Raw genomic sequence first — 11,736 nt, forward strand, 5'->3', positions numbered from 1 at the left:
CATGTCCATGTGTCCGAAATTTATCAATATGATTTGCAAAGAGCAACATTTAAGAAAACTGAATGTTCTTCATAGGCAAAATCGTTATAAGTGATCACTTAAACTATCCAACGTCAAGTTATAAGCCCTGTAAATGTCTAGACTTCCATATCGTGGGTATTCTGCGAAAAAGCACTAAGTCAAAATTACTACTTCTGAGATAATTGAAGTTCAAAGTTTGTAACGAAATAACTTCTTTTTTTTAATACTAAAAATTACTAAGCCAACTTGAAAAAATGGTAAATTGATCTATTTACTACATTTTATTTAAATAATAACTGAACTTTCAGAAAAAAAAATTCAAAATAATAGTGGATTGACATGACTTAGTGCATTTTCGCTGATACCTAATACCACAGTAAGGAATTCAAATTGAAGTCACACTGTACCTACTATAGTCACTTTGTGAGAAATGTTTTTTTTTCTTTAATTAAAAAAGTGATGTAATCATTTTATCTAATGTACAGATCCTATTACATTAGGTAAAATAATAATTAATTAGTAAAAAGAGAAAAGAAAGAAAATAATAATTGCCACGTGTGCCCCTGAGTGAAGCATGTAGACATCACTTACTACACATCCCCAGGATATCATGTCGCCTACCAACAATCTCACCTTTTCTCAAGTCAGTGCTGCTCCATAAGCTCCGCCGAATATATCAGAAATATTGTTATTGATGGCCCACCAGTACGGCGTCCCTTGTCCCTTGGTGCTTTTTCCCTGAACGGATTACAGAAAATATCTCAACTTATAGTTGTAGGATAGATTTTTGCAGATTGTAAAGTATTTTTTCAACAGTATAGCCTCACCATTAAGTCAAAATAACAAAATTTTGACTTAGTGCTTTTTAGCAGAATACCCAGGATATTCTGTCTAGATCTATAGAAATGTATATATAATCATTTCTGACGTTTTTTTAATTCTCTAGAGTTACAAATCTTCAATTTATTGTGCATTAGTGATCATTCTTATTATGCACACATTTCTATTTCTATGTTAAATTAGTTGGCCTTGTACATATTTTTTATTAAAAAAGGCGTACTTCTTTTTAACAGATATTTATTTTTTATTACCTAAATACCTACGGTTTTTGTTGATTTCAAACTGAAGTTGGAAGTTGTATGATTGAGATATTTGATGAGGTATTTTTTCTTCCAGCTATATTTGGCTACAGTTTTTGTAGAGCGGGACAAAAGGCCTTTGGGTTGTTGGCAAATAATGCTCTCAGAGTGGTCGCGATCAACTCCGTCGGAGATTTCATTCTGTTCTTGGGGAAAGTTTTTGTCGTTATGGTCACAGTTCTTATCGGCATAGAACTTGTACAGGTATCTTATTGTTATTCTCCGAATCCTATATTTATTAGCATTAATATTATATGTTTCAAAAATGTGCATACGATTTTCATTTCTAATTTATAATACGAGTTAAACTTTAAACATGGAAAATATTTCAATCAGTAAGTAAGCAGCTTTTTTAGGGAAAATGAATATCAAACTCATCAATATATTTTCCCATTTTATGTAATCTCTGTTTCGGATGCTTCATTTGCCCAAGTATGGTACTTGTACATTATTAAATATTTGTGTTTTAGAAAAAAGAAGGTGTTCAACACACGTGGGTACCCCTTGGAATAGCAGGAGTGGTGGCATATCTCACTTCACACTGTTTTATGACAGTTTATGAGGTGAATATTATGTTGAAAATTGTTATAAAACACACAGTTTTTAAAAGAATTGAATTACCGAAATTATCCCTTTATATGGGACAGTAAGTTAATATTATAACTAAAGAAGTGAAGAGAACAAGAGGACACAAAATAAAAATTACAACAAATTAGTCAATAATTCATAGCATTTTCACCATAACAAGCTGTAGAAATAGCATAAAAAAATTACCACTTAACCGACTAGTTTTTGAATGATGTGCGGAAATGCACAAAAAAAAACAATTGTTCGCATACTTTTTTCGGTGTTTGAACGTTTTTAGGTATGTTTTACAGTTGGTATCAATAAAATTTGTTTAATAGGCGCTAGAACAATATGTTATCGTGCGAATAACACCAAATTTATTGTTCTGCGATATTTACGTACTCAGTTATTGATATTTTTGTACATGCACTAGCGTAATCGTAACGTAAAAATAAAAATGGCGGCCATTTAAAGAGGGGGGGGTAGGTCATTGTAAGGGAGTGGATTTGTCGATAAAAATACCTGAAAAATAATCCCCCTAAATATCGGTATGTCATGCCCGTCCATATTATATAACCTTTTCCATATTTTTTTACTTTTGATGCTCTTTTATAAATTTATAAAAATGAACACGTTTTTTAAAACACAATATTTCATGCACTTATTGTATTAATGAAAGTTTATCACTTGTGTCATATTACAAACAATTAACATTTACAGATGGCTATTGATACAATTTTCTTATGCTTCTGTGAGGACTGTGAAAGAAACGACGGTATCTCCCGGCCATACTTCATGAGTAGAGGGTTGATGGAGTTTGTGCAGAACAGCAAAAAAGCTCTGGAAATACTTGATAACTCGGAGAAGCCAAAGGAAGCTTGGGGACCAGTTAAGACTATTTCAGGAGGTATTAGTTAATTGAATGCTCTCAAAACAGGAAACTGAAATAATTTGTTTTTGTATCCATGGCTGTGGTTAGATTAATTTATACTATGTGAATGTATATTCATTACAAAAATCGGTCGAAGACCTTTTTTGAAAGATATTTATTCTTAAAACCATTTATTAATATTAGAAAAGGTTTTTTATTTTCTACACCTATATTTACACTAATTAAAGTGATATTATAAATAAAATGAATATTTAAAACTGCACTAAAAATACTGAATAAAATTGTTTTAGACGTAACAGATATTACTATTTTTACACATTAAATACATATTTTATTATTTTTGAATCAATAAGGTAAAAAAATAAACAAATTTTATTCCATACATTTTGTGTATTGGAGTTAAGATTACAAATTCAACAGTACACCAAACATAATAAGCACATGATTACATATTATGAATATTACAATATTGGTGAGAGGATACACGCAAGGCCAGCTCGCTAATTACTTTATACACTATACACCTATTTACATATATTTTATTCAATTTATTACACCGAGAAAACACTCAAATAATTTACATTCATGTTACACATTTATGATTCTATACACACACACTATTAATATTATTCAGATAATTAATAACTTTTGGATACTAAAATGTATTATTATATTAATGACAGTTTTGCTTTACCAAACAAACAATAAAATTATTGAGAAGTTTACATAGCATCAATGAAATAAAATGTTATACTATTTCAGTTAGATACATATCTTACTCATTATACATAAATACTAAATTACATGAACACTGGTCCTAATAAAGATCTATAAGTTTGACCACATTATATTACTTTTTTCTATGTAATAAAGTACAATAGTTCGATTTATTTATTGCTCATAGTTGGATGTCTATATTATTTATTCTGTAAAATTGAAAACTACAATAAAATCTTAAGTTTGGTAAAGCTTTATTGATCTCCTACAACCTACATTACATACGATGGTATAACACAAAGGAGAACTACAATTCTAGTGCGTAGTGCGAAACAGTACCGATACTGGGGAATACGATATATTCTCCTATATAATATGTTGGACAAGTGACAGCTACTGGTACAAAATACTTTGTGTTCATCTACGCCCCCGAGTGTCTTTTATACAATTTAATATTACAAAGTAAAAAATGTATCGCTCTTTAGACAATAGTAGTTTGTTTATTACGTAGATTGAGATAACTAGGAAGAATGCATTGAACCTAAAATGTATGCATAAATATATTCTTATAAAATTTGAATAATATTCACGAGCACCTGAAAAATCTAATTGAAAGTGAATTTTAAAAATTGTGCACTACATATTTATAATAACACGAAAATCTCCACTGTCTTTGTTTAAAATCTCACTACTTGTTAGATTATTTCAAAATTGGTGTACATATTACGTAATATAGAGGTAAGATAACTTTTTCAAATGCTTTTTTAGTATCTAAATATTTCATTTTGTATTTTCCCATAATGCAGTACAGGATACGCTGAACTCCTTTTTTAAATTATAAGTTATTTGGATAATTCTTTTAAATATTTCAATTAATATGAAACACGCTGTTTTAGTCAAATTCTTTCACCACCGAGCAAAACTAGAACATATAATTTGATACTATTTTGAATTACTACCCAAGTTTAAACAAAACTGCGATATAAATATTGTATTGAAATCATATGCAATAAATTAAATGAGCTATTTTGTACAAATATAAGCCCAAAAACATTAATTTGCTGTGTTAATAATTAAATTCACAAAAATAGAATCATTTACATATTTAAAAATTAAATTACATGGTCTAAATATAGGTGGTATAAATCGATTAAAGTGAATCAATATTTTGACAATTATTTTACATAGTTGAAATTCTGTGAAAATTAATTTGCCTTGAGGACTTCAGAAAAGGAACATTGACCACAAAATGTAAATGGACATTTTTACAATTTTATATAATATGTAGTATGCAAAATTTAACAAAAACCTCAAACATTTGAACACTTATTTTTGCTTTGTTTTTGATGTAGAACTGAACGATACATGAAAATCATGATTATCGCTTTTTAGAGTTTACAAAAGGCATTCTGGTTTATGTTATTTAAAATATAAAAATCTAAAGACTGCATTAAAAATTCATATGTTCAAACTTTGACTCTAATGGACAAAAAAATCACTAAATGTCTTCAATCTTAAAGAAAGTGATCTTGGACATGGTCATTTATTGGGTAAATTATCTTAAAATTTTTTTTTTTTTTAAAGAATATATCTATTTCTATAAAAAAGAAGAGCTTTTTGAAATGTAAAAATACTAAAGAGACACACGACATACATTGAGGTAGCTATGAAATTATTACGCTACTAGAATACATATGCACATTATGTACTATCATATTATAAAAAATAGGTTTTGTACTCGCTAGAATACAATAGATCAACGGGATTTTTGATATTATAATATATAGATTATTTGCATTTACTGAGTGAAAAAAGGCAGTGATCGGCAATTGGGGCTTTTGTACTTCAATACATGGGCTATAAGAAATATTAATATTCTTTCTAAAATAATTATATTACATATTATGTATTACAATTATTTTATTATATTATGTAAATGATAAAACAAAGAATGTTCGCAATAAACATAATAATATGAATATAGATATTTATATTATAACAATCACAATAATATGTTTAGAGATATAACATTACTACCTACATCACAAAACTCTCCAATCTTTAAATAAGTAGTATGAGATGAAATAATATGTGGACTTCTACATACATACGAGTAAATATTATTCTGGACACCAAATTGTTCAGCAAAACAAAATATGGTATGCCATTATACATTTATTTTATTTATTTCAAAAACACAAACAAACAAATTGAAATCTAGCAAATAGTCACAGAGATAAATAATCGGTTAATTAGAATTGAACTATAATATTTTGATATTGTTGGAGTAAAACCTTCATAATAAACACGCCTCTGTTCATTAATATACATATTAAATGGGAACAGTTATTTAAAAACAAAATTGTTCAAGTGCTGTGTATTTTATTTTACACATCAGATAAGTTATATTTCCATCGGCAAAATGTGTTTTATTACAAAAATATTTTAGTAAATTTATCTTATCAAATTAATGCACATGTATGAACACAATATTAAAAATAAAAACAAATCATTTTACCAAAGCATTAAAAAAATATATCAAGATCAATAAAATAGTTAAAATATATTATGCACATTTGACGTTTTGATGTCTAGGTTTTATGTTTAAAATTAAGTCAATCAAATTGCAGGGAGAAAGTTAGGTTGAAGATTGATTTACATACTATGTATTAACAATTATTAGACAAGATATACCAATTTCATAAATTAATTTGTAAAACAACATTAAAATATTTCGTTGTTATGAAATTTAGATCAACACAACAAGAACAAGAGTCACACCAAAATAAATCATACAATTTAAAAATCTATCGAACACCAAACACTAATTTCAGTAACATTTGTTGTAAAATCAGTACTTAAAATTTTATTGCACTTTAAAAAGATTTATGGTTTTATTAAGCAACTATTTTAGAATACCATGTCTACATTGTATTTCAAGTAGAGTTAGCGATAATTCATGATTAGAATACTAGTCCCAAAACGCAAGTGAAGTTTTGTGGAGATAGAGAAAAGTCATCAAGGATAAAGGACGACATCTCCTAATATCTCACGTTAACGCCATTATCAAATATATTTTTGATTGGAATCTCAAAAACCTTAACTTTTCACAACATAGATCACACTTTTGATGATTTTTCATTTACGCATAAAAAATATCACAATGGCTTTGTCACGAATTACAGAAATAATTAATAATTTTATTGAGAAAATAAAATCATTTTTGAGCAACAATGAAGATACATCTGGCATTTCGCAGCTAAATGTATATATTATGTTGTCAATCTCCCATTTAGTCGAGCAATAATTTCAGTATAAAAAGTAAATGTTAAGTAGAAAAGCACACTTAAATAAAAGTTTCTTAAAACTTATTTTCTATTGGACCATTTTTGCCGCTTTTCATTTTAATACAAGGATATAGAAAAATTCCAGTAAGGTAAGTATTGAAATCTGTCTATTGGAGAAAAAAATAACTGATGAATATTGTACAGAATACTTCAATATGAAATGATAGAAAAGTTTGGTGCAACTTAAAATTGTATTTTTACCAAGTTTATTCGGACATGATCAAAATACAAACAAAACTTCAATAAAATATATGAAAAACTTATCCACATTTCAAAGCATGTTTTGTGTTGTCTCACTAATTATTTTGCCAACATAATGCCCGTAATCAATATTCACAGCATTATTATAATTTGATATTTACCTTTCGAAATCAAATTAGACCTATGCCTTGACAAATAAAATGAAGTTAGCAAATCTAGTGGCAGTTGAATCTAAATGCTCTCTTCAATTATGATCAGTTCGTTAAGAATTAGCTATTGTTATACAATTTTGCCAAATCATCACTACGCAAAGTACTGATGATGTCACAAGTATCATACTTCCATTTGAGAAATAAAAATTAAAGTACTTGAATACATTTTTTTGTTGTTTATGCATTACAAAATTCCATTATTGCTATGCATTTTCCACTCAAAATATTTTATGCTATATTTAATTATTAAAAAAACCAACATGGATGGAAACACTATAGAAATTAAAGGAAAAGAAAATCAAAACACTGGACTGTTATTAGTACAATAGCACAATTACACACAATACATATAACATATTATATTAAAGATGTTATGAGATTTAAAAAATGTTAAACTTTACTTAATTTATATATTTTTATTGATGTTACAATAGCATTCATGGCTGTGTAAAGGACAGGACATTCATGTCAGGGTAATTATTTCACATATCCGGCAAATGAAAACGTGATAAAGAGTAGTTATTAAAAAAACTACTTTCTTTTCAAAAGTCAATTTTTAAATTGCTCAACAATAATTTTAAAAGTAATAAGTAGTTCAAAAAAGTTAGTGAGCCATGTAATTAAAATAAACAAATAGCCTTTAAAAAATACAAAAAATAGAGAACTTATTAAATACAATTATTAATGTAAAAGGCTAGAAAAAAAATAAATATTTTTGTCAGATTCATATTTAGAGATAGTAGATAAGTAGTTGTATTAGAATAGTAACCTTGAATGATTGAGAAAATTGCATACAATTAATATAGTTAATTAGGTTTAAATTTTACCCAGTAGATTTGTTGTACATACGTAATATAGATCTGGCAGTGGTAATATTATTCTAGATATTTTAAAAATCCAATTAAAAATCAACCGAGAATTTATTTTTAAAAAAAGTTTGGTAATAGGTAAAAGAATGGTTTGTCTTTAGGAATATAAATATATAAATAATCACCTCACAATATGACTACGACTCTTTTACCACAACGCTAAATAGGAATGTCCAGAAAGTAATTTAACTTTACTTTCTAATATTTAATAAATAGAAAAGAAATCTTTCAACAAGTGTCTAACAGGAAACATTAAAGTAGAACTAAGAATACTGACAATAAGACAATAATATATAACAAGCATAATAAGAGCGTATAAAGCTTCGGATCAAGAAGTCTTAAATCTCAATATGTACACATATCGTCAATTATCATTGTTAAATTCGGCTCGAAACGCTAGAAATCCAAATACTTCAATACAGTAAATCAAACTATATACACAGTAAAACGTTTATAGCTTTTTCTTATTGACGGTATCGCTAGGAGAGGCTAAACAAACCGCTTAAATAAAATTTATTAACATCTAATCAGTCGTAATCGTCCAGAGATAACAACAGAACGTGTTAGACGGTCATCTTACGATACCGCGCATTTACAAGGACAGCCGTGATAATTAGTAAAATTTGGCACCATCCAAAAAATTTGCTTAAATTTTACATTACCGTAAAACAGTAGAATTTATTTCATATTTACAAAGTACCGCGGGTACGGCTATAATAAATATTAAATACTCTCACATACTCGGTAACACAAAACAGATTATAAATATTTTAAAGTAATATAACACGTCTGTAAATTTTATCTACGAAGAGAGTCGGTCTCTGGTCAACACAGACCGCAACACTGCTGAGAGTGGAGGCGGCACACAGCGAAGGGGGTCCCCCCAGAAGCTAGCAGCGAAATGCGAGCGCGCTGCCCTTCCACCACCAGCGGCCGCTCCCGACACAGCTCGTTTACTAGCAGCAAGCTGGACGCTCCGGCAGACGCGATCTTGTCTCGCACGATGCTCCCGCATGACTGGGCTTTGTAGAGACGCCCGCGCCCCAACAGCCCAGGAGGCCACAACTTTTTATGAACTTGAAAATACCGGCTCAATAAACGTGTCTTTTTAAAACCCCGCTTTTCTGTCGTGGTGACCTTGTGGCAGTTCTCCTTCTCTTCAGTCCTTGCCACGGGACGAGGAGATGAACTTAAAAAACGAATAGTGGAAGATTCGTTGGTAGTGGTCGACTTTGGGGTATCTTTTTTTGTGTCGGATTCAGGCGGGGCGGGACGTCTTCCGAAGAAGCGGCCCGGGTGGAAGAACCCCCGAGGACGCGGAGCCGGTTGCTGAGCAACTGGGAGAGCATCCGCTTCCTGCACCTCGGTGATACGATTGAGAGACTGACTCTCTCGTAGGCGAGTCTCTCCTGCCCTCCGGCCGCCGCGGTGGCGCCGGCTCAGGCTGCCACCGCCGCCGCCACCGCCTCCTCCCCCGCCTCCTCCGCCACCACCTCCGCCCCGCCGCGTGTCGCCCCCACCCCCGCTTCCCCCGCCGTGAGTAGCTATCTGACCCCCGCCCTCCCCCCCACCGCGACCCCCGGCAGCCCCCTGCTCTTGGGAATCGCTCGAGTCATCGTGTGAATCTCTCCTTTGGGAGATGGGTTTATGTGTCGGAGTATTAAGGTGCTCGGGTGGACGCTTCTTCCGCCCATCGGAATCCTCATCAGATGCGTCAGAGGAGCTGCAGCTCGCCGTGCGATGACTCTTATGATACTTGGTTCTCCTCTGCGCATAAAGACTGGCTTTTGCAATGTCCTCACTCTCCTTGTGCTTAGCGGATATGTTACTATCATCAATAGAGTGTTTCAAGGGTCTGATAGGGGAAGGCATAGTTTTGTATATTTGCGGAGCGGGTTCCGGGATATGTGTGTTACCTCGAATAGGTATAGTTATCGTAGATGCCTCCTTTATGGTCTTTGTCATAGGAGCATCATCTTCACACAGCAGTGGTAAAGGGCTCTTTAAAGTGTCTCCCCTCGGCAAGCTGGCTGACGTTTTCACAATCCTAGGAATGGAATAAGTAGTCGGTGCTGAATCAGTACCGATGGAAACTCCAGATTCGACAGCAGACTTGGGTCGGCCGTGTTCTCCATAACAGTTATTTTTCTTCCCGAAAGAAGACATCCAACCCATGGTTGTTCCCATGCCAGCATTTCCTAGCCTCATTCTGGTATTTTCATCGTCCAAATTAACCTTTAAAATTAATTAATACAATAATTAAAATCACAGTAGTTAAAAAATACTCTACGAAAATGTTGGTAATGTTTCTAAAGTATACGTATTTCTTGCCTTAGTAATAGCACTAGCGAGATTGGCGGCATCACAAGTATCCTGGGTACGTTCCTGGAGAGCCAAAAGGTGGAGACGGCCCTCGGAGCGAGAGCCGCGCCTTCCAGGACCTTCTTCATCATCCTCTTCTTCCCGCACTATACTGCACTTTCTCGTTCTCTATAACAAGAAACAACTAGTGTAACGACCGTGTTCAGATAACCACACTTCTAACCGCAATTCTGGAAAAGTGATTTCATTATTTCAAATGTGTTTTAAACCAATTGCGTAGAACACACATTCTGGACTTCTTCAATAGACGTTTACAGTTCAAATCCTTTTGCTAGAATGTGTATAACACCTATGCAATTGGTTTAAAACAAATTAAAAATAATAAAACAGCCTTTTTCCAGAATTGTGGTTGCCTTTGACCTAAATACGGTCGATATGCACAAGATTTAAATAAAGAAATCAAATGATACGTGTATTTTACTTTTCTTTCTCTGTTAAGGAAAATAGTTCTCAGGCAAAAAAAATAAAGAAAGTTTTATTGTCTTTTACCTGAGGCATATCAGTTGGTGTTCTTGGGACAGAGAGCAGTAAACCTTGGGAAGGGGGTGCCAGGAGCTTGGGGCCTGCGGACATGGCCCCCGACCTGTTGTCCCCTGCACCCCCCGGTACGGAGCGCCTAGGGCCTACAGCAGGGTTGATTCCTACACTGAGGGCCTCTGGTCTGCATGGAGCATTTTGTTCTAATCTAGAATTACATATACCCAAAATTTTATATATGTATATATTTTTAACACTAGTCCCTCCTGGCCTTTACAATAGAGAAATGTGTTTAAATATTACTATTCAATACACATTTTAATGATTGGCTTTTTTGATATTTCATTTTTACGACTGATCCGACTGGAACCTTGATTTGTAGTCTGCAACACCATTTCAAGAATTGTACTTGGGGCAAAGATGAGGAGTTTGCTATTTATGTTACTAGAAATTATTATTGTGTGGATGTGTCTTTAGAGCCTTTAAGACCTTTGCCTACTGTACAAGACACACAGTTCATAAAAACCTGAATTTCGTCTCATCGGCATTTCAAGTCTAAACTACAAGACGCTGGCCTGATTTGGAAGAACGCATAGATTTTGGCAGCCAAGAAGAACAGCTTTTATTCATAATAATATAATTTTACATGTTATAATTTTAGTTGCTCACTAAGTCTAGTGACTTTTAGGGTGGACACAATTTTTACAAGAGGTTTGTTTTGCACGCATACATATAAAATAATAAACAACATTTACTATATGGCACTAAGCGGGTATTTATTCAGTTCTTTGTTTTTCATTTGAAGATCTTCCATTTTAATAATAATGGTTTTCGGGAGATTATTGAACAATCTTGGAATAACACAATTTAATGTTCTCTCCGAAGTAATTTATAATTTGGAGAATGACCAGA

General features: G+C 32.3%; 2 protein-coding genes across 4 annotated transcripts in view; one reads left to right on the forward strand and one right to left on the reverse strand.

Moving 5' to 3' along the window:
- LOC148277005 (choline transporter-like protein 1) overlaps positions 1-4,133 on the forward strand; it is a 29,837-nt gene extending 25,704 nt beyond the window's left edge. For all 3 annotated transcript variants that reach the window (XM_088233466.1, XM_088233465.1, XM_088233467.1), the window contains 3 exons: positions 1,198-1,364; positions 1,631-1,723; positions 2,448-4,133. In XM_088233466.1, the coding sequence (XP_088089592.1) occupies positions 1,198-1,364; positions 1,631-1,723; positions 2,448-2,645 (458 nt within the window). In that variant the 3' untranslated portion in view covers positions 2,646-4,133. The remainder of the gene's footprint in view (positions 1-1,197; positions 1,365-1,630; positions 1,724-2,447) is intronic.
- Positions 2,990-11,032, reverse strand: LOC148277006 (uncharacterized; the record flags this gene model as incomplete). The annotated part of the gene is made up of 3 exons (XM_088233464.1): positions 2,990-10,200; positions 10,297-10,455; positions 10,837-11,032. Coding segments are annotated over 3 exons (1,765 nt in total), but the record flags the coding sequence as incomplete, so codon positions are not given.
- Positions 11,033-11,736: the final 704 nt, after the last annotated feature.

Source organism: Micrasema longulum, unplaced genomic scaffold (genome assembly GCF_059751315.1).
Source record: "Micrasema longulum isolate JH-2025_06_02 unplaced genomic scaffold, ASM5975131v1 h1tg001108l, whole genome shotgun sequence".
Taxonomy (NCBI): domain Eukaryota; kingdom Metazoa; phylum Arthropoda; class Insecta; order Trichoptera; family Brachycentridae; genus Micrasema; species Micrasema longulum.